The 24,569-nt window shown below is 41.3% G+C and overlaps 1 protein-coding gene across 12 annotated transcripts in view; it reads left to right on the top strand.

Annotated features, from left to right (window-relative positions):
- Positions 1-24,569, top strand: part of GTDC1 (glycosyltransferase like domain containing 1) — a 222,994-nt gene that overhangs the window by 153,100 nt on the left and 45,325 nt on the right. For 11 of the 12 annotated variants that reach the window (XR_014523545.1, XR_014523546.1, XM_083494341.1 and 8 more), the window contains 2 exons: positions 3,650-3,994; positions 21,040-21,149. Coding sequence is in view for 10 of the 12 variants with exons in the window: in XM_083494341.1 (XP_083350467.1) it covers positions 3,650-3,994; positions 21,040-21,149 (455 nt within the window). In the remaining 2 variants the exon portion in view is untranslated. The remainder of the gene's footprint in view (positions 1-3,649; positions 3,995-21,039; positions 21,150-24,569) is intronic. The other variant, XM_083494344.1, reaches the window with a different exon arrangement.

Here is a 24,569-nt window from a genome sequence, read left to right as displayed (position 1 = left end):
CTAACGTGCAAACAGTAGAAGCTTCGCGTCTCTGCTGCAAATTAATGTGCATAGGTGTGTTGGCACGGCTGTTTTCGATGTAGAGAATGTGTATTGCACAAGCTAGAAAGAATGGCAAATCTGGCAGATTAAATGTCAAACATTCAGGCTGACATTTATAGTGACTTTTAGCATGTTAAGAGATTTCTATTATGTAGTCAAGAATTAGTTATTTTTGCTGTAGTGTTTCAACAAAGCGTTTACAGTCAAATGCACCAAGCTGACAGGTTATTTATTATATTTGTGGTACTCTCAATGCTTATTTTTTTGTTATGTTTATAAACATTGTAAATGGGAATATTATATCTCAAAGGAGCCAGTCTAAATTCAGCAAAGGGGAAAACGTTTTTACTTACATTTCCAGTAGAGGTTTTTGGTGTGTGTATTTGTGTGTGTGTCTTTGTCTTGTTTTACATTAGAAATCAATGTGCCACGTACTAAACCAATGGCTTTACAAAGAAGCTAGGCAATTCAAGACACACTGGCATACTAAAGCTGTGAGTTTGTGACTTTTCTTTATATGTATTCTAACCTGTTGCCTGATAGTTTTGAATTTTGTGTGTTATAAACCAAGAGCACCACTCTGGCATCTTCCTTCAATGCTGGTACCAGGTGCCACCCAACAACTGTTGCTGTTGTTCTGTTGTTCATCAAAAGTATAAAATGTTGTATGTGCAAGGCCACATCAGAGTGTGAAAGTGGGGTTATGAAAAGTCCCTGCATGCTTTCAAAGCTGATACTTGTAAGAAGCTGTTGGTGAGAACAGGAGATGTGGTAGGACCTTGCTGCTTTTCTTGAATCTATGACGCCTTCCAGGGTCAACACATGTCAGGGCTTTAACCTTGGATAAGGACAAGAACTCGATCCAATGTTATGAAGTAGCGAAGAAAACATCAATCGGCGTTGTGCCAGTTTATGTGTGTATATAGAAGCCAAGTTAATCAGAATTACTTGTGCCTCTTTTCTCGCCTTTATATAACATCAGATTTTGCATTGGAACAGAGGTGAGAAATGTGTTCTGTGAGAGGTGAGATTCTGTTGGACTCCAACTTCCATCAGTCCCAGCCAACATGATGCCCTCTGTTTTAGTCCAACAAATTTGGAGGGACTTTGGTCCAACAGTGCACTAGAATCAGGGAAAGAAGTTAAAAATATGTCCTTCTTTCCACCTGCTTCTTTATAATTTTGAATTAGCTCCATGTGCTACAAGCACTTAATGCTGTTTGTTATGGTATGACTTTTCAGCAATAATAGTTTATATAAGGTCTACTTTAGTCTTTAACGCTTTTCAAACTACAAATGAACAAACTTTGCAGAGAGAAGGGTGGAATGGTGAGACACCTCACTCCTGATCTAACACAGGTTTGGTTAAAAGTTAGAATAGTGTCTAATCATGCAAAATTGTACTTTACTGTGAAATCATGAGTCCTGCTTTTTCAGAGTTCCCAGTCACACTGATTGAGTCCTTCCATTGCACAAGAGCAAGCTCTGTTCCAACATTCGTGGAAATGGACTGCTGCTACAGTCCAACATACCCATGAGTATTTAGGCTATTCACACTGATTGTATAAGGGCTCCATAACAGTGATCCCCAAGCAGTGATCCACTTAACCCACACAGGGGTTGAATGGCACTATTCACGTAATAAAAACTACCATAGCAATATCAAAATTTTCAAAAGTAGGGGGTCCACTGCTTAGCTTTTGAAAAACAGGGGGTCCACAGAACTTAGCTAATTGGGAACCATTGCTCTATAACATGGTAAACTCTAACAGCTTTAAGATTCTGCTACCAAGTTATTTGAAATGTTCCTTCATCATCATGTCCATTTCTAGTTCTTAATTTCAAGTGATATGTTAAAGCATCATGCAAACCATTTGAGTAGCAGCTGGGCAATAGATTGTCTGTCATATCATTCCTGCCATGTTGACAATAGAGGTTGTACTGTGTATGATTTGTGATGTAGACTGTCCTGTCCTCCATAGATTATAAAAGGTCTTGTGTTTTTAGATATAATGATGCATAGCGAAAGCTCAACCACCTAAGCTAACTTGCAAACTTTTTAAAAAATCATTTTTGTGACTCTCAGCAGGTTTTATTATGTCTGCACTATTGCTCTTAAGATATACAGAACCACTTGGTGCCAAAACAATGCCAAGTTAATGTGGATAATACTTACTCCTTGATATATCATGAAATAAATCTTGCTTTAAAAATCATTCAGCGAACAGTATTACAAACTAACTACTTTAAAAACTGTCAAGGTGATTAGTCTTATGTCTGTAATGCAAGTAGATAGAAAAAGTCCTGATTGTGCCCAGCTTGGGCTTTCCACGTACATCTTGTAGAAAATATATTTTGCAGCTGTTTTCATTGACATCTTATCTAATAACTGAAAATCCCACAATGGATTTATGAGAACTTAAACCTGGAAAATAGCTGGAAGTGAGGCACTGCATAATTGGGCACAAGGACTAGAATCTGGGTAAGGAGACAGAAGACCACATAGAACAAACTATTGGGATTGGGGTGTGTTTTTAGAAATAGTATTAGTAGTACTATTCCACCATTCATTTATGGCAGATTATGCAGCTATTTGCAATGTTATAGTATGAGAACATGGAAACTTTTAACAACAGGGATGTCCCCAAGCTGGTCATTAACTAGTTTCCCTAAAAAAATGGGGACTACAACTTAAATTAGTCAAAACTATCTGGTGTTTCCATGGGAGTTAAAGAGAAGGACTGTAGCTCAGTCGTAGGCACAGGCTTTTTGCATATTTCCATCAGAAAGAGACTTCAAGAAGTAAGTTAAGAAATACTGTGCCTGGTGCCTTGAAAAGCCACTGCTGTAGGCCGGGGGTCTGGCGCAACACATTGCGCTGTTTCTGAAGTGGCCTCACTCCCCTCTGTTGCAACCTTCTACACCTGTGGCAGGTGACTTCTGCACCTCCTCTCTTTCTTCCCTGACCTGGAACTTGCTTGTGCCAAAGCCATCTTCTCTCCTAAGCACCAACTGTAAGAAAGGGGGTGCTTCCTTTGTGTAAGGCTTTGTGGGTGAGGTGGTTCCAGACACTGACACTGCCAATTTGCTGCACAGGTGGCAAATCCTGGTTAAAGTTTAAATTTAATGTTGAACTTTAAACAGGATTTGCCACTATTTTGGCGAAGTAGAAGTGGCACAGGAAATTTACCCACAATGCCTCACTCTGAAGATGGGCCCCTTCCAGGGAGCCCTGTTGGAGCACCACCAGCTGTTTCTCTCACAAGAGCAGCCCTCCATGGGTGATGGGTGAATTGGTGAAAGGGCAAGCTTTGGACCTTGCCTGGTCAACAGAGCTGTATATTCCACTTGCCTCACTTCAGCCTCTGCAGTTCCAATGGCCTCAGGAACTCTGACCTGGAAAACAGAGCTCTTTGTTTTCTCTATCATGTGGCAAATGATTTTAAAATGACAGAGCCACCACTATGCAGAACCATTCAAGCAGCTTTTGTATTGCAGCTTTTTGTCTTTTTAAAAAAGATAGTATTCAAAAATTGCAAGCTGACATAAGTAATTGATGCCATTTTGGAGCAAGTATAATTTAATTTTGTTTTGTTTTTAACTCTAGGTTTATGCCAGAACACAAACTCGCCCATATTGAGAAGATGCATGGTACTAAAGGAGATGGAGATGCCTGTTTGCCTTTCCAAGAAAAGAATGGTGGAATAAACATCAGCGCCTCTGACCTTAGTCCCAGACATAGTGAACCACAGTCTGGACTTCATTCCCTGGGACCGGAGGGGCTGCCCAACCAACTACTGACACTAGAAGATCTGGACAAGCCTACATCTTTGAAAAGTACAACCCTTTGTCAAGAGGAAGATAGCCAACATGCAACTTACAACCTGTGCAGCGTCTCAGGTAGTTTGGACCATCTGGAGAAACCTTTGCACATTGTTTGGCCACACAGATGGTAAGTATAACACCAAATGAAAATGCTGTATCTTCAGGCGAGTTATTGCATACAACGTTGATTTAGTACCAATATTGTTTTGCTCTGCATGTTATATCTTTGGAAAGGTAGTGGTCTACTGAAAACAAATGATGTCATTTAAAAGCTGAAATTCACAGCAGGCGTTCAGCGTACGAGAAGCGGGATGGGTTGTGTGGGTGGGAAAGAAGAGGTATAGTTATGACATTGAAATGATATGTAAAACGCTGAGAACTCTTTTTCAGAGCATTTCAGTCCACTAATGATGTTTAATATGCAGTGTTATTTAAATTATCTTAATTATACTAATGTGACTGACTAGGTGTTAAAATTCAGGGCTATACTATGCTGCTCTGTGTCGTAGTTTTTTTATATACCTGTCCAGATTTTTAAAACATATGCACATATGTAAGGCTCTGTAGATAGACGGATAGAATGGAATATTCCTACCCGAAAACTGCTGCTTTTCAAGCTGTTGACACAAATACCTGATCACAAAATCTTCTCTAAACTGCGGAAAATCTACCACGCCACATAATCACTGCAAATATATAAAGTTTAGCTTGACTCCCACCATAAATTAGGATTTAAAGAGGTAAAATGTCCTGATAATCTTCCGGTATTGGGCACGAACATTTTAATCTAGTTTTTATTCCTCACAGTTTGTTTAATCTGCATGTGGCCTGATTAGAGTTCACTTCATCCACAGATTATAGTCTGTTTATTTCAGAGATGCTGGGTCGATCAGTAGGTCAGATTTTCTGAGAGCAACTGTTCGCAGGTGAAGCAATAAGTACACCACACCGACAGGGCAAATCGCCTTTGCAGAGGATTTGACTTCCAGCACATTAAAACTCCAGAAGCTCTCCCAGATGATCTGCAGCATCTGGTACCTAAAGGGATTTTCATCTTTGACTCTAAATGTCTGAACATAAAATGTAGGAATTGGAAGTCGATGTGGAATCTGTCTTTGGATTTGTTTAATCAACTTCACACTTCTTGTATAGCCTTTCTCAGGGAGCTACATTTATTTTTAATCATATTTTATTGCTGCTAGCTCAAAAATGCTGTATTCTCATAGGTTATTTTACAATTTGATGTACTCAGGACAGATATTAATTGCAATTCCACTTGTGGTCAGGATTATGACGATCACTAATCTGGTACTATAGTTCCTAGTTCTTTTTCTTCTTCTTTTTACAGTAAAAAGGTACGTCAAGGTAAATGCCAAAACTCTGATGATTCTAAGCCTTCCTCTTAAAATATATATTTCCTTTTTCCCAAGTTGCAGACTAAATGAAAAACAAAGCATTTGCCCTCTGTTTATTCTGCATTCGGCATAAAGGAGGGCAAAGCTAAATTAATAAAATGAGCAATATTAAATTGAATAATTCCTTTTCTTTCTGTGTGTATTTGGGTTTTTGTTTTGTTTAATTTAATTTAATTGCCTAAAGTTAGTTGCTTAAAGAGATGCAGCCTGGTGTTTGTGCACATGCTTATTGTTAAAGCTAAATTATTTTTAATTTGGAGGAGAGGGGAGGGGGGAAAGCCACATCAGCAAGATCAAATGCCAAAATATAAAAGTAACACATTCATCCTTACGGGTAATATAGTAGAACATTGGAAACTTGGAGGTTGCCAGACACACAGCTAACATTAGGGCTAATTTTGAAAATCTAGCGTGCAGTCAATTTTACTGATGCCTGGGGACATACAAGGTAGAAGCTGACAAGAGAACTAATTTTGTTTGGGTTATTTACTGCTATGCATCATCCACGGGTTCCCGCCTGACACACGGCTATATGAAGGGGAATATTATCACATACTAAAAATTTATGTTGACATTCGATATTTGTTCAATATGTCAGCAGTATTACTTTCATAATCAAAAGAGTGAGGAAAAGAGAGGGGGGAGAAAGGCACTTTATGCTCATATAGATATATCTTTTTAATAACAGTCTATAAGGTTAATATAGTTTACCTTTGAGAGTATACAATGAAAACAAGCAGGGTTAGCAGGGAAAATGACAGAAAGCATCAACCCGAGCTGTTTGTTTGCCATTACCTAAGCGAGCCATGTCAGCTCTCTGGCCCGCGTCTGATAGCTATTTGTTGTACAGAGAGCACAGCATAAAAAAAAAAATATCAAACTCTTAATACTATTGTGTGCCCATAACCATCTGTCACTGCTAGCCTGGAGATGAGAGGAAGATTACGAGGAATAAACACTGAGCCGCCGAGCATTGGTAAAGCCTTCGGGCAAAAAAACTCTTGTGGGGACATCAAAGACATTCTAATTCCGAGGCAGTCAAGGATTACAGTGTGTAACCTGTGCTGACAACAGATAAATGACTGGCAATATTGTGCCAGAGCTGTTGGGTCCTGCATAGAGTACTGATGATGATGGTGATGATGATGATGTTATCTTGCAGAATGGACTCTGCTGGGATAATTTTATGATAAAACACTTTTTTCAAATGCCACTGGGTCTAGGCAGACATTTACTAGCTACAGGGGTAGCAATCAGTTTCCTCAAAATTTACTGTTCTAAGCCCATTAGAGTTCCAGCGCAGCCAGGCTTTTCAATGAAAATCTGAAACGCCAATATTTTCATGTCTGAGGAGAAGCATGCGTGCAAATGGTTAGGGGGCTCGACTTCGACCATTTAGTGTTAGGATGCTCCAGCAAATGATTTATGTAAATATGCTCATAAAAATGCAGGGTTTTCCCCCTCCCCTCTCTTTTATAATTTGATGAATATGAATTAGTAAATTAAGAATTTTAGTTCAGTGCTCATTTTATACCCTGATATCTTTGGTTTTGCGGGGGAGCATCGATAGAGAGCCCAGATCATACAGGTAAACAGAACAGGCTCTAAGCGACCATTGGGATGTCAGATGAGACAGACAGGGACACACACACACACACACACATATGATTCACTGCATTAGTGACTAACGTTTTTCTGTGCCTTATTCGGGCATTTGCAGATTGAAATATTCCCTTCCGAGGCCCTGAAATGATCTCATTAAGCAAACACCAGGTTTTGGTAATTGATGTAATAGGGAGGATGTGGAGGGGCTGTGTGAAAATATTGTCAAAGTGTGCTGTTACTCCTTCAAGATGCTTTCTCACCACTGTTATCATTTCAGCCATTTCTTTGCACTAGACTACTTTCCTAGCAGTACTTCTGCAGAAAATTACATATGCTTCTAATTTTTCAAAGTTAAGATTATTGTAAGAGGTGTTTCTTAAAAAAAACACCATGCTGTGCTTCCAGTTCACCTAAATATGAAAATAAGCAATACCTTATTGTGATATTTCCTTACCTGGATCACAAATTGTTGCTTGCCTCAGTTCATCGCAAACAAATGCCCTGACCCATATTTCATCTTGGGCCATTAACTATATGGGACAAGATCCTTTCATCAGCCAGTCCAACACTGTGACCTGTAGCTTTGCACTACTGTTGAAAAGGAGGCCAGGACTGAGTCCTTTACTTTAGCAGTAGCCACCCACCCATGGCCCATTTCCATGCCATCTCATGGTCCAGATTAATATAAGCTTGCCACACCCAAGGACTTTCTTGATACAATGGGGAGTGTGGCAAAGCCCTATGTGTTGCGTCCTCTGATGATGATGACGACAGACATTTTAAAACCCATTTCAAATGTCCAAGCACTTCACACAGATCATTTCAGAAATTATTTGCACAGTCCTGTAAGGAAAGCCTGTATGATTATACTTATGTTGCTACCCTGATGCTGCAATTGATAGTAGTGCAGTTGAAATCAAGGAACAAGAGTTGAGATCCTGACCCTGGCATATGCTACTGCTGTCTGATCCAATGCTGCTTGGTGGTGGTGCTAGCCCTAACATTGGTACACAAGTCCTCATGATGGAAGCTGGAGTCTAGAAATATTTGGAGGGCCACAGGTTCCCCACCACTACCTGAAATAGGTAAAGGTAAAAGGACCCCTGACCATTAGGTCCGGTCGTGGCCGACTCTGGGGTTGCAGCACTCATCTCGCTTTATTGGCCGAGGGAGCCGGCGTACAGCTTCCGGGTCATGTGGCTAGCATGACTAAGCCGCTTCTGGAGAACCAGAGCAGCACACGGAAACGCCGTTTACCTTTTCCCCGGAGCGGTACCTTTTTATCTACTTGCACTTTGAGGTGCTTTCGAACTGCTAGGTTGGCAGGAGTAGGGACTGAGCAATGGGAGCTCACCCCTTCACGGGGATTCGAACCGCCGACCTTCTGACCTTCGGCAAGTCCTAGGCTCTGTGGTTAAAGCCACAGCGCCACCCACGTCCCTACTACCTGAAATACAAACACATTAATTATCGAAAGAGCTTGTGTGGATTTGAGTCCATCAGATGTAGTCAGTGTCCCCCCCCCCCGAACTTCTCTAAATACACGTGTCTGGACGAAATTGTGAACAGTGAGGGCAGAGGAAGATGAAATGCAGGAAGAACAAACAGTGACACACCATTAACAGGGACCAACGCAAACTTCTGACACTGGCAAACTACTAAAAAAGTTTTTTTAAAAAGTTATCCTGATTCAAGACAAAGGTGACAGAATTGAACTTACTTATTTCTCCTCTGAGAAATGGTTGTAAACTATTTCATTTCAGACCTATGTGTGCTGGACTGTGCTTATAACATGGTAATGTAACTTACACTACTGTTTGGTGGAAAGCTGTTCCTGATTAGGCAGAGGTCAGCTGGGGGTAGAACAGGTGGGGACGAACACAGTCATTCACTTTGCCTGACATGCCACAGTCTTTCATGCTTTGCCAAAATATGTGAAAATAATTCAAGTTACTGCAGTCAATTATTTGAGTCATATTATTAATCTACTAAGCTCCCTTTCATGTTGGCCTTAAAAGACCAGCTAGATGTTGTTATGAGTGTAAAAATGGGGTTCTCAACCCCATCTTTTGCTTATAAGGGAACATGTGTTGTGTTTACAGGGAAGAGTCAGGTGGGAGTGGGTGCTTAACCTTTTCTTGCCTGTTTCTTCTTTCTGGAAATGCTGCTCTTTGGTCAAGGATAGGGAACTTACGCCCCTCCAGGTGCCACCGGACTACAATTACCATTAACCCTGCTATCATGGTTAGGCATGATGGGAGTTGTAGTCCAACAACATCTGTGACGTCACAGGTTCTGTATTCCTGCCTTATGTCATTTTAGATGGTTTCTTTTACCGGGGAGTAGGGGATGTAAAAACCAGAAACCAAAGGCCTCAGGTGGCAGCTTTAGGGAAGAAGACTCTGAAGCATAAGCAGTCTTCATGGTTTCCCATTTATTCTCCCTTTTATTGCCCACCCACTTCTCCACCCTGGAATCCTCCCATTGCCTTGGCAGGCATGGGGCTTGGACTACAGTTCCATTAGTGACACCACAGACAGAAGAGTACAGGTGGCAACCATTTTGTGCACGTTCAATTGGTGTGTGACCAAATTTGGCCCTGGAAGGGGCTGAGGAGGGGGTGCTTATGTGTGCTCCGCTGATGCATGTGATGACCAGGAATGCAACCCCCATGCAAACAGGCCGTTGCTTATAATTTTGATCTAATTCAGATTCAATGCATTCAATGTAGCACGGAGGTAGATTGTTCCCTCAAAACAAGCGTTTTGGCTTGCCCATGAGAATGACCTCACCTCTCCACCCTCCACATGCTGTTTTGGGGGTTCTCCTAACCCTCCAGAGCAGATTTGGAGAGGGCGATGGGGAGACGCGGCGTGGTGGGGAAGCCTTTTTCTGCTTGCGGGAATCCTTGTGCAGACTTCCACTAGCACAACAAGTTAGTTCATTATGGCCCATAAATCGTCCCACACACTGACAATATTCTGCTCATATACAAGGTTGGAATGACATGTGTTTCTCAGGTAGACATCCACTAACATATACATCTATAATTAGGTGTATGCGTCTCAGTAGGTATGGGTCTCAGAAACACTGACAGTCCATTCCTGTGCTTGTTTACTTAGAAAGTAAGTCCCTGCAAGTTCAATGGGGCCTCCTTTCTGGTACATAACACCACTACACAGGTTCTCATTCAAATGTGCATATTTCAAATTGCATTCTTTCACTTGAGGGGAGAATAATTTCAGTTATCCTGATCACAGTAGAAAGCAGTTTTCTTTTTCAGTGTCTTTTCTCATTAATGTAGATATGTTTCTAAGATGAGAAATGATGTTTCTTCTAATTATGGTTACATATAGTTAATTTCCTTTTTAAGAGCTCGGTGTGAAAGGCATTTTCTTTTATAAAGCACACACAAAAAAGTGATACAGCTGATGTTCCTGTTGCCTTAGCAACAGATTTATTTATTAGGGTCTGAAATGACATGAGTTAATATACCACATACCTGCTGATCGGCATACTCTCCTATTTCAGCTCCAGTTGACAATTAAGTCCTGGACAGCTACAGCCAGGGGTTAATGTTACTCATTAGGAGAACTAGGTCATTACTGGGAAATCAAGGCGCTTACAGCAGCATGGATAAAATACAAAATTCAACACCTCGACGAGTGAAGGGTTTTTATGTTAATTAACCTTATTTTCCCTGCATATAAAAAATATTTCATGTATGCATATGACAGAGGATCAATTAATTGAAAAGTAAGCTTTTGCTGACTCCCCACCCCCTCCTCTCCTCTTAGTTGTCTTCATTTCCTTTGGAAGGGTTTCATTATTTTAGGGAAAATTCTTATGTCTATATGATGAGTAAAAAGGGTATTAAAATTAAGAAGGGAATCATCATGGAAATCAGCTTTACCACAAGGGAATGGGCAAATAAAAGCCTTGGAAATGAAAATAAATAAGCTTTGCTAATACCTCACCTAAGGAGCAGAATATAAGCCCATCAGAGCTTGGAGATATTCAGAGGTACCACTTTGATTCTCTCTATTAAGCAGTTAGTTATCTGACCTTCAGAAACTGAAATTTTTGAAGAACTAAATTCATGTTGGTGATGGTAAATATCTTGTTTACAGAAAGCTATCTAGTAGGTTTAGCAACACAATGGATTTTTTGTTGCTGCTGCTATTTGGGATGCGGCTTTTGGTTTCTGGAAATATTAGATATATTTGCCACAAGTTTTATTGAGATCACTGAGCAGGCGTTTTAACTTTTATAAGTCGCAAATGATTTAGTGAAGCTCTCCTTTTATTTACTGTGTTTTCAGCATTTTTCTGTTCTGACACAGAAGAATTTAAGAGGCTCAAAAAGAATTATATTCTCATATTCTTTATATTATACCATTGTCTCCTCAAAAACTTTTGGTTTTCCCCCATCGTATATCTTCTTAAGACCAACAGTCTTAGGTATTCAGAAACTAAGATATGCCTCCCTCATTCGTTCTTAAAAGTTGAAACTGATTGCATGCATATGACTTGGTAGAGCACTCTTTCTCCATAGATTTGTTCAGGATTTGTGTAACTTAACTAAGCAGAGAGGGGAGACTGGATTGGGGATATAGAATTTATGTGTACAGGCCTTCTAGTCCCTGGACTTCCCTGGCACATTGCCCTACCTATTTATGCCCACCAAGAGGTACTGGAGAAATAGGGCACTCTTGATCTATGCGTGGACAAGGATTGTTTTCTAAGAAAATAAGAAGTTTCCTCTTATTGCAGCCATATCTGTTTGGAACATCACAAATTGACCCTGTGGAGATTTATTTGCTTTAGTCAAGATATCCTTTCCTTTTCATGTTTTACAATTTCATAGAATTGTAGAGTTGGAAGGGACCCTAAGGGTTCCTCTTATCCAATCCCCTGCAATGGAGGAATCAACTAAAGGATACGTGACAGATGGCCATCCAACCTCTGCTTAAAAACATCCAATAAAAAGAGTTCACCACCTGCTGAGGGCGTCCGCTCCACTGTCAAACAGCTTTTACTGTCAGAAAGTTCTTCTTGATGTTTACACAGAATCTCCTTTCTTGTAACTTGAAGCCATTGGTTCAGGTCCTACCCTCTGGAGCAGGAGAAAACAAGCTTGCTCCATTTTAAGATCTTTAGATACAGCCCTTTAGATATTTGAAGATGGCTGTCATGTTTCCTTGTTGTCTCCTCTTTACCAGGCTAAACATACCCAACTCTTTCAGCCGTTCCTCATAAGGCTTGATTTCCAGACCCTTGATCATCTTGGTCACCCTCCTCTGCGTCCTTATTAAATTTTGCCACCCAGAACTGGACGCAGTACTCCAGGTGTGGTCTGACCAAGATGGAATAGAGCGGTACTATTACTTACCTTGATCTGGACACTATACTTCTGTTGATACCGCCTAGAATAGCATAGTTTTTTTTTATTGCTTCCCCATTCTCCTCTTCAGAGTGTCAGACTATGTGAGTCTTTGCAAGATCTACTCTCAAGAAACTGAAAAGGCCTAGCATAAACTTCAATATGCATATCTACCTCAAGAACCTGGTCAGCTTGCTACAATGACTATCAATTGGAAAGGTTTTCTAGTGCATATGAAGGCCTCTTTTTCTTTACAGGGACCCCAGTGTCTGTGTCACCCTTTGCTTCCCCTTCCTCTGTCTTCTCTGCCCCCAGCTGTGGGACTGTTTCTGAAGCTACAATGTGAGCTTATATACTGAAACGGAGCATGGTTAGCTTGTTCCTGAAGCCAGGTCAGGTATCATTCTTTTGACAACTTGCCCTTCTTGGATACACATCTTTACCATATAGGACAACTGCATATTCCTGTACTGCAGGGGGTTGGACAAGATGACCCTCAGGGTAACTTCCAACTCTACAATTTTATGATTCTATTTATATTTGGTTTTTTCTGAAAATTCCTGTGGTGTAAGCTAGCCACAAATCAAGAATGACCTTCTTTGAACCTCAGGAAGTACCGGTTTACTCTTCCATGTGGTCTTGGCAAGTAGTATGCAGATGTTTCCTACAATTGTAGATATATGTGCATTGCCTAGAACCCTTCGATAATACATTGCTCTCATACTCTTGCCCTCTCACCTCCATCTTATTTGTTGCTTCCATCTCTTTTCTTTACACCATGTGACTCCCATTATAATTATTACAGAGCTAACCAATGAAGCGCTCTCCAGAGTTCTTCAGGTTACAGTTTCTTTTAACCTCTACCATTGACCATGCATGCTGGGAACAATGGGAGTTGGATTCCAGAATCATCTGAGGGGGCACCACGTTGGGTGTCTCTGGATTATTACTTACATCTGGAGTATTAGGCAACTACTATACAAAATGGAATCCAAGTTTGTGTCAGCGCACCTCCACAAAAGAATCCTGTTTGCAGCTGTCATCCTATTGCCTCAGACAGAAAGATGTGCACAACATAAGCACATTGCAGCCAGTGGAAAATATATAAGTATAACACAAATGCTTTGTCATCTCTACTAGCTTCTAGTCCATTTCTAGGTCCAATTTGAAGTGCTGGTATGGACCCTGGAGGCCACTAATGGCTTGGGCCAAGGCATGTATCTACCCCAACTTTGAGATCTTATTTAGAGGTCCTTCTCTGGATGCCACTACCCAGAGTGGCTGCTAATGAAAGGACCTTTCCAGTGATAGTACCCCACTGTGGAATACCCTCCTTGGGGTAACTTGCCTGACACCCAGGTTATTGTCTTATTGGCAGCTGGCAAACATATTTTATTTTCTTAGGCCTTTTAATGTTTTATCATTATGAGTTAATCCTTTGTTCCTTGAGTTTTGAGTTTCATTGAGCACTTCTACTAGCACAGTGCAGAGCAGCTGATTTGTGCCTTTCAATATCACTACCACTGTTATATACCACGGCCAATATCTTCCCACTGTAGCTTCATTTACCTCTGTAAAGCTTCTCCCAGTATGTGAGTTGCAGGGAATTGCAGAACACTGGATTCCACACCTTGCACAAATGTGTAGCCACTGCTGGATACAACATGCTTGATATCCCAAGAGAAGGAGGTTGTTGTTGTCAAGAGATGTCCATGAAAACAGACAACCAGAAGATGGGTAGATCAAGGGACTCCCAAGTGGTATAGAAGTTTTGAGCAGTTTAGGAGAAAGGCTTAAAAGTCTACCTGTGTGTCAGGAATCCTGCTTAAAAGCCTGATAAGCTTAGGGACAGTTGTATGTTAGGGCTAGAGGATTGTGTTCATCCAATTTTGGTTCGTTTTTGCTACAAAGGTACTGGAGAGGGGTATACTTTGTTGTGGGCTAGTCTCCCTTCTCCAGGCAGGTGTTTGGGCGGTGGCTGTCACAGTATCTTAAATGCTATGTTAGCCTTTGCTAACATCTCTACTCCTTTATTTCACATACACTCTGTGTGATCACAGCAGAGGATGTGGTTCTAACGCTCCTTGTAGATTTTAATGCTGAGAATGTTGTTAAACTCAGGAATATTCATGGGGAGAAATTTTCCTAATATGTTGGAATTATTGAATGGAACAAAACAGGTATCCTTTCAACTAGCCAACTCCAACTGATTTAAACTGCGAAGAACTAGAGAGCTGACAGCAATGTAATAATTTTTAAAGGAAAAGGAATGTTGTGAATACATCAGCATAGAAAAAAGAGCTTTATATACCGATAACTGCATATTTATACCTTAACTTCAGCTGGAAATATTAGCTTGAAATAAAACTGTGCAGAATTGAATTAACTGGCCTTAGTAATTGATTTCGCTTAGTGTTGGTGTGTTCTTGGATACCACCACACATGCCATGTCCCTTTTCGTTCTTAATAGATTTTCTTGGCAGATAATGGCTTCTTCTCTTGTGCTGTTCACATTAGCATTCTCACCAGAAAATATTAGAATTTGATCCTTCCTTCATGTACCTGTTTAAAAAAATGAAAACCCACCTCGTGCCCAACACACACAGAGAGAGGCTCTTACATGCTTTTAAGAAAGAGATCTTTATTCAGGCAACTAACGGTACAGCAGCAGACACAGAGTTCTGGAGTCCAGAAATCAGGCAAGGTTTTCAGAACTAGACAGAAGCAATATAAATGTCCCAGCAGTTTCCGTGCCTCATCTGCCAAGCTTTTAAATGACGTTCTCGCTTGCAAGACTTACTCACTTTGCAGGAATGTTGGGATTGCAAGTGTGCACTTTTTGGGGATGGGTGATTCTGCTCTCATCTGTGAAAGCATCACCTGGTTCTGGAAACAATGCTGCACCCTCCTGTTCAGGCTGTTGATCCGTACCTGCCACCTACTGAGTTCTTCCCCTCTTGGCGCCCAAAGCCCTTCTCAGCCTCCACATAGGCACTCTACTCCACTAGTAGGTCAGGAAAAGGAGCTGACATCCCTGCTCTCCCTGCTGAAGCGACTGAAGTTGGGGTACAGCAGGGAGAGCCATCAAATGCCTGGGCACATGGGAATATTGTCTCCTAGTGTCAAAAGGCTTTTGACATTGGTGCCATCCATGCCTTTTAATGGAGTTTAGGGCATAGCAATACAAAAGGCTCCCTCCATTGGTTGCCTCAGTGTAATAAAGAGGGCACTTGGAGCAGGGACTCCACAGACAGGGCTTTTACAAACACATGCATGCAAATATACATATACAGGTGCACACTGCCCATAAGACCTGTACCGTCATGTGTTTTTAAAATAAGAACGAATTATTTTGGTTGATGATCGGCCATGGCAGCTACTGTCTTTTAATCCACATTGATTGGCTGTCCCATGTCAGTAACTGGATACTTGGCCATGTCAGCTACTCTGTACACAATACTGTTATTTCTGTTCAGGAGATCATCAATGGTTTTCACAAATTATATAATAAACACTGTTGTTTAACTTTAGAGTAAGGATTTGCTTCTCTCCTACCTTTGATACCTTTGGAAATGAGCAAACTCGGTGATGTGATGAGTGAAAAGATCAGCCCCCCCCCCCTTCCCGGGCTCTTATGAGCTGCAGGTATGTTTGAATACTGTTTACCTTATTAGCCAAAGACCAATATGTCTCTACCTGAAAGGGAGGTTTTCTTGTTTTATTTACTGATACTGAGAAAGGTGCATTGGTTAGGCTCTACATATTTGAAAAACAGTATTAAGCCTGCCTCTTCCCCCTGCCACCTCCCCATTTTGAATTTTCTGTACCAGTGAAATACTAGAAAGCTCCTTTGTTAAATGTTTTAAGAAGATTAAGATTGACCTTTTTAATATTGCTTTTAGCTCAGCTTATTTATAACCCTTTCAACATACACAATACCTTTAGAGATTTGCACACGTGTCAGTTATGTATGAAATTATATTGTATCATGATGTACCCTAAGAGACTTCATTTAGTGAAAAGCGAGGGTGGGGAAATGCTCCCCCCCCCCCCCGATTACAAAGGCTACAGTCCGACGTGTACTTAGGAGTAAATCCCTGAAATGCATGGGTCTTACTTTCTAATAAATATGGTTAGGATTGGGCTGTAAATTTCTCAACTGCATCTATATTCGAATTTGTACAAATTTGTCTTCCAAGAGAGAACAAGTGGAGAGTTTGTGGTGGAGGAATGATTACTTTCTGAGCCCTGCTAGACTTGCACTGGCCCAGGCAGAATGTGAGGGGTGGCTTTTTATCTCTGTCCCCTTCTTTCCATCAGGTTTGTTTTCCCTGCCTGTTCCCTAGCAATTGGTTCCAATGAGACAAAAAAGAACTTCTCTGGTTTCCAAGGCCAGAATAATTCCCCCCCCCCCCGGAGGCATGTCTTGAGACTGAGAGGACCTAGAATATGGTGTATCTAAAGTTCCCCCTGCCCTTATAGTCTGGATTGCCCCACTTTGGCCCCCACCACTCTCAGAACAGAGAGAGCAGGTTTGCAACAGCAGCTGGGTTTTATGCAGCCACATTGGGGCCCACTGTGAATCCCCGTCTCTGGCCACAAAAAGGGAGGTCTGCAATGTCTCGTGGCCACCAAACCACTCTCCAAAAGAGGATAGCATTGCTTCATAAAGGATCAATCAATCAGTCGTCCAGGGAAGCATCCCTCCTGGTTTCTGCAGCAACTCTTCCTGAACTTGCAAGGAGATATATAGGACACAGTGTAGTGGCCTTGGTGCATTTCTCATCCTGTTCCGAGTACTCCTGTGTTTTTGAAATTGCCTTCACATTTCCTTGGTGTCGAGTTATCTTAGTTTTTCAACAACCGGACATGCAGAATCGCTTGCTTTGCAGGGTCCTTGTAGTCCGAAGGAATGGGCTCCTATTCTAAGATGTGATTCATTATAGTTAAGGAAGTCCTGGCAGAGTCTCCTTCATTTCTTCTTCTTCTTAGTAAGCTCGGACGAAAGAAACAACATGGCTTTTCTAGGCAGACTTACCTAGTTCTGAGCTTGTACAACTTGCTCTAATTGTACAACACCCTACATAGATCTACTTTGTTATACAGTGGTACCTCGGATTAAGTACTTAATTTGTTCTGGAGGTCTGTTCTTAACCTGAAACTGTTCTTAACCTGAAACACCACTTTAGCTAATGGGGCCTCCTGCTGCCGCCGTGCCAGCGGAGCACGATTTCTGTTCTCCTCCAGAAGCAAAGTTCTTAACCTGAAGCACTATTTTTGGGTTAGCGGAGTCTGTAACCTGAAGCGTATGTAATCTGAAGTGTATGTAACCCGAGGTACCACTGTACTTTAATCACCACTGCTTCTTTTTGCACCTTTTTTGAAATGTGTTCTTTTTCCTCCCTCACCAAAAATAAAATAAAACCAGATGGAAGAAAGTTTGTTACGTGTTTGTCTCTGTGGTGTCATAGAACTGTGTGCACTTTTATAGTATAGGTACAATTTTTTAAAATCAGCTTTCCCCCTTCCCTCCTCTTCTGGCTTTTTGTAAAATATCTGAAACCTGACTACAGGTTTTCGTCCCTTTTTCTGCGATAGCTTTCACTTCGTCACCTTGCTTCATAAAATAAGTGCCCCCAAACCAAAGCAACTGCTCCTTTTTGAGATATTTCCAAATCAAAGTCCTGAACCATATATGCCTTTTATCACCTGATGATGATGATTAAGTCCTACCTTGGTTTTCAAACAGCTTAGTTCTCGAACGTTTTGACTCTCAAATGTCACAAAAAGTGACCGTTCAGGTTTGTGAACTATTTTTGAAAGCCGAATGTCCGACGTGGCTTCCGCATTTTCCTATTGCCTGCAGGAGCTTCCTGCAGCCAATCAGAAGCCGTGCTTTGGTTTCTGAATTTTTGGGAAGTCGAACGGACTTCTGGAATGGATTCCGTTCGACTTCCAAGGTACAGCTGTACTTGAAATTTCTGTATCACTTTGACCAAAGTACTTCAAATATGTCACCTCAGGAATCCTTACAATTGCCCGTTAATACAGTCGTTATTATTGGCTCAGTATTGGCCCTGAGCAGGGATGGAAACCCTGTGGCTTTCCCGATGCTGTTGGACACCAGTTGCTGTCTGCCCTATTGCCAGTGGTCAGAGAAGATGATAGTTGCCGTCCAATGACATCTGAAGGGCCACAGGTTCCTCATGCCTTGTTTGGAGGTTGCTTGTCAAGGGTGGCTGTGGTGTGTTTTGTGCTGGAGGCATCTTGCCTCTCACCCCATGCTCTTGATCACTACTCTGCAAAACTCTACAAAAGCTCTTGGTGCCTGAAGCGACACTGGATTTGGCTTCTCATAATTTTACATTTGGGAACAGCCTCTATAAATACAAATATATTGTTGTGATTCTAGTTTTTTCTCTTGGCAGTGTAAAAAGTTATTGAATTCTTAGTACATGCGTCTGCTTTTTTTAAAGTAACAATCCTACTGAATCTTTAGGGTGTCCAGTTGCAGAGCATATCACAAGGCATTCCTTTTTATTACTGGAAACACACACAAGCTGGAAGATGTACAACTTGTTAATGCTAATTCTGTACATATTTTTTTTATAGCAGTCCCATTCTTTAGACCTTACAGCTTCTGATTTGAAAACCTGGGAAAGTAATGTTTAATTAGGAGATCTTTGTTTGACATCAGATAACCAAAAATATTGACTGACTTGGAAATTAACACATGCAGAGATACAGATGCCATTTAGCATGAGATTTCTCAAGTGATATACTTATTAATACTTCTGATGGTTATTATGAGATAAACCGGCATATTCATTCCTCATAATTAGCCTATGGGGGCAATGCACCACTTCTACCACTAGACTGTCATGTTGCCTATGACTTGAGAATAAATATGGTAGAAGTTTCTAACAAAAGAAAGAAAGAAAAAGCTTGAAGGGCATCTGGTTTACTTCTGGGCGAAGAACAGTGATTTAAAACAGAGCAGTTAGATCAAAAGGCAAAATATACCTTCAACGGGTAATCGCTCATTGTACTATTAATGTAAGTAGCCAGATTGTAGGAAATGATGTTCATTTTCAACATGTTTAGGTTTTGTCTAGATGGCACCTTCCCACACAGTTGATTTATGGTTTAGTGCTAAACCAGAAATGGAGGTGGGGTGGGGGGCTGGTGGGGGCTGAGTGAGACGAAGGGAGTGCTGCAGAAAAAAGGTACCAATGTAAACTTAAATTCATTGTGATATTATCATTTGAACTATGCCACCCGGTCTTTCTTTCCCAGTCTCTCTTCTGCCATTTGAGCTATCAGGAATCAGTCACATTTGGTATGTGCACACAATTGTAAGCAATTTATTTCTATTATAATAGAGGAATATTGGCTTTCTAAGGCCCAGTATTAATTACTAATCCACCTTAAAAATGCTTGTGTTGGAATGTGTAAAAAGGTATACTGCCAGCAAAATCACAAAGCATCGGTCTGCTGGAGTTAAAGAGCTGTGCAGCCTGATCCTTTGCACACTTGCTTGGAAACAAATCCCACCAAGTTGGGATGGGACTTAGTTGATATAATAGAACTGTAGCCATTGTAGAGAGATAACATAGCTGCAAATGCTTAGGGCGAGCTTTAGTAAAGTACTAAAGCTCAGTCCTATGCATTGACAGACATGTTATCCCTCTACAATGGCCGTATAATATAAGGCTATTTTGCAGTTTTTGCAGTTTGTTTTCACTGGTCAAACAATATAATAAGCAACCTATTTTCTGTATCAAAGCTTGTCCTTACTTCCTGTTCATTTAAAAAGTGAGTTTCCTGAAGATGCAAACAGGTGCAAATCTGTTACAGCATGAGTTTACGCTAAAACCATGTCCTGGTCTAGGGCAGAAGCATTTTCAGAGCCAATTCATAACTTGTTTCTTTGCAATGATTCTGCAGTTGAACCGCATGCAAGCTAAGCATGGCATAGCTCCAGCATATAAAGGTGGCAGCGCTATCATTGACTGCTCTATGTGCCAGCAGCCTCATAGGCAAACAGTAGGGGCCCAGTCAGGGTGAAGCCTAGTGTAAATTTGTTCCACTCTCCATGAAAGCTCTTGCTTTTGGACATCTTCAAAAATCACTTACCGTATTTTTTGCTCTAAGACTCACTTTTCCCTCCTAAAAAGTAAGGGGAAATGTTTGTGCGTCTTATGGAGTGAATGCAGGCTGCGCAGCTATCCCAGAAGCCAGAATAGCAAGAGGGATTGCTGCTTTCGCTGCTCAGCGATCCCTCTTGCTGTTCTGGCTTCTGGGATTCAGAATATTTTTTTTCTTGTTTTCCTCCTCCAAAAACTAGGTGCGTCTTGTGGTCTGGTGCGTCTTATAGAGCGAAAAATACGGGTACCTGCTGAAATTTCTGCAAAGGCTTTCCTTTGATATGAGTTGCCATTGCATTATACTGTGAGCTGGTTTGGAGGAAAGTTTGACAAATGTTTTGTTTTGTTTTTTCAGCTAAAATATCCCAAAGGGAGTTTCTCTCCATAACATGTTAGGGGGGGGGAGGAGTGCTTATAAACAACTTTACTTGGAAGTATGTCTCACAAATTTCAGAAAAGCTTTCTTCCAAGAAAGGATGATAAAAATTGCAGCCTGAAAGTATCTTGAAGTCTGACATTCTGCAATAGACTTTGAATGCAATGCAAATGTTGTTCTGATAAAATGCAATGTTCTCTATAAATAAACAATCCAAAAGTCAAGGTGCACTTCATTTTACTTCAAGGGAACACGATAAGGATCCCGAAAGTTTCTTTCAAGTGCTGCTGAAAATGAAAGAGATGGGCCTCAGTTTTCATGTTTCTGTCCTTGGAGAGACCTTCACCGATGTTCCAGGTATTTATTTATTTTTTCAGTCTCTGCATTTATAGATATCACAACAGGCAATTCTGTAATTTTCTTTCCTGAAAGTGTGCAGTTGGGTAAAAGTGAGAACTTACAGCACAGTGGTAAATTAAATATGTATGTATATAAAAGTTAGCAGCAATTGTTTTTTGTTAAGAGCTGCTAGCAACCGTATCCTCTATGCTGCTTTAACTGTGAGGAAATGCCAGTGATCTCAATGGGACTTACTGTATTTTTCCATGTATAACACGACCCCATGTATAAGACAACCCCTATTTCTGGGGGCCCTCAACAGTTGTTGAACTTCTTTTTTAAGTTCGCTGAGCTGTTGAGCAGCTTTTTGACGATCCCCCGCTCTGGCTGACAGAACTGGTGCCGTAATACACCACATACGCACCAAATATTCTTCCTAAACCGGGAGGAGCGGGTAAGTAGCCTCCTCTCCGACATTTCCCTGCTACCGCCGCAGCACCAGCCTTCGCTTACTTAGCATATTAACCTGCGTATAAGACGACCCTCAATTTATCACAAAAAGATCAGAAAAAGGTTGTCTTATACATGGAAAAATATGGTACTTCTGAGTACATATAAAATTTGTTCCATACATGCAAATGAGTTATGGTTCTGGAACCTCAGTATAGTCATTATGAGGTGCTTTTGCATACATAGAAAAAAATTATAGCCAACCTATGGTGCTCATCAGCCATCTTGATAAAGACTGGGATCTTTCTCTTTTGATCTCTTTCACTTGCTATGTAATTTGTGCCTCTGCCCTGCTTTTAGCTCGGGGGGGGGGGGGGTTGTGTGTCGTGTTGTTTCCTTTTTTTATTTTTAACAACAGATGTACATGTACCAAAGAGATACCAGGAAGAGCGATTCCATTTCAATCTGATGTAGCAGAAAAGTGGTTCAGAACATGGATCTAGACAGCAACCTAATAGTAAAACTTTCTATGTGGTCATTCTCCACATGTTTACAGTGGTACCTCTGGTTACGAATTTAATTCGTTCCGGAGGTCTGTTCTTAACCTGAAACTGTTCTTAACCTGAGGTACCACTTTAGCTAATGGAGCCTACCGCTGCTGCTGCGACACCAACACATGATTTCTGTTCTCATCCTGAGGTAAAGTTCTTAACCCAGGGTACTACATCCAGGTTAGTGGAGTCTGTAACCCAAAATGTTTATAACCCAAGGTGTTTATAACCCGAGGTACCACTGTATTTTATAGAATTGGTCATCTACACAAAAAAGGGCAAGTAACACACATTGGGCGGCAGGGGGCGGATCCAAGTAAATAAACCTAGAAATGTTAGAACAACCATAGTAGCTGTCTTTGGAGATCAAAACCTTTTTTAAATAAAAGTGTTGTGTATCTGTTTTTAGGTACTACAGTTATACCTTGGAAGTCGAACAGAATCCATTCCGGAAGTTCGTTTGACTTCCAAAACGTTTGAAAACCAAATTGTGGCTTCTGATTGGCTGCAAGAAGCTTCTGCAGCCAATTGGAAGCCCTGTCGGACTTTCGACTTCCAAAAATAGTTTGCAAACCAGAACAGTTACTTCCGGGTTTGCAACATTCAGAAGCCAAAACGTTTGGGAACTAAGCTGTTCGAAAACCATGATACGACTGTAGTTTCTCCAAAATTGGTGAGTCACCTAGAAAACTCTAGGTGTAGAGGAGCTATATAAATAAATAACAGAACAATACAACCCCCTTATTTCCTTATCCTGGACAGAGGTTGCACAGGGTGGATGTGTCTGTCCTCTGGCTTCCACTGGTTTGGGAGCTCCATAGATAAGAAGTGCCCCAGTGCACCCACCCAAATGATAGGAAGGTGGTGGTAGCTAGTGGAAACTTCCAAAATGGGGCATTTTGGGGGTGGGGTGGATCTATACAGGATCCAATGGATCCTAAGTCATCCCTGCCACCATTACATGGTGACAACAGGTCTTTTCACTGCACCAGCCTGAAAACTGGCACAGCAAAAGGGCATTTTTAACCTGGCCCTCAGCTTTTTATCCTCTCTGGTGCAAGCAGTGAGACTGTGCATGTGGACTCCATCAAGCCCTGTCGCTGCTTTCCACAGGTTAGGATAAGTAAATAAAATGTGAAAGACTCGGGCCCCAGTTCACATAAATTTTAAAGAGCCGAGTGGCTAAGCCCATACACCTGTGCTGTTCAGCTGAGAACCTTATTGCATGAATTTTGTTCTTGGGTGATCATACAAGTACAAAAAAGTATTGTATGAAGTGATCCTACATAGCCTAGGGATCTCAGTGCATCCGTTTGAATTTTGCCATATATAGATATCACTGTAACCAGTTTTTCTCTTTAACAAGACCACAATTAGTAGAGTTGTTAAAGCACCGGTGGTCTGTTGCCCGTAGCTGGTCAGAATGGTGGGAGACTTTCTTGGCTTTGTGGCAAAACAAACAAACAACCTAGGTTCAAGTATTATAAATATGTGAGATAGTAAAGTAAAAGATTACTGCTTTCTTGAAAGTCTATCCCAACTTTTAAACCGCAAGTAAGAGCCTGTTATATTTACAATATCATTAAATTAGTCCAGTTTAATGTTCTAACTATTTGTTTATTGCAGCAAGGGACTTGTAACATATTAATCTGCTTAGTGAAAAATGCATCTGTGTAGCCACGGAGTTCTCTAGGTGCTCATAAGTGCGAATACTATGCCCAGTTTTGATTAGAAGATTCCTGCAGATTTCAGAAGACACCAATGCCTCAATCTGGCCCATAGTCACACATTGGTATACATGTTGTGCCAGAATGTGGGCTGAGGACATGTGAGGATGCATGGCTAAAAACACATAGCATGCGGTGCGGATGGACAGCAATTGTATCCTGATTCACATCTGGCCTATCCTCCAGCTCCGAATCCAATGAAGACATCTGCCTCCATGTGCAGATCTCCTTTGTTATCAGAGTGCATGCTGGTCCATAAAGCACAGATATAGACAAGAGAGGTAGTGACAGTGCCTATGCATTGTATGCAGAAGGTGTCATGTTCCATCTCTGGCATCTCCAGGTAGGGCTGAGAAAGATTCCTGTCTGAAACCCTGGTCAGTGCAGACAGCCAGACTTCGTAAAAACTAAAAGGCCGTTTCCGATGTGCACATCCCGCCGTTCTCCTTTATAGCAGGCGCTACAGATAGGTACATCCCACCAGCATTTTCTACATGGCTTTTCATCTCCCATTTCCTGTTCAGCTCTGTTTCAAAGTGTGGTGGATTCTTTGAACCTCGCCAGCCAGTATAGAATACTGAGCAAGATGGACCAGCGACTTGACTCCATCACAAGACAACTCTTGTGTCCCTTACTGCAGAGGTTGGAGATTGATGCAGAGAACCAAAGTGCTCCTAGCTGCCGCTTCAGTGCTTGCCACATTGTGCCTA

This window comes from Podarcis liolepis (genome assembly GCF_965112155.1).
Source record: "Podarcis liolepis genome assembly, chromosome: 1".
Lineage (NCBI taxonomy): Eukaryota > Metazoa > Chordata > Lepidosauria > Squamata > Lacertidae > Podarcis > Podarcis liolepis.
This window is presented reverse-complemented; position numbering and strand designations above follow the sequence as displayed.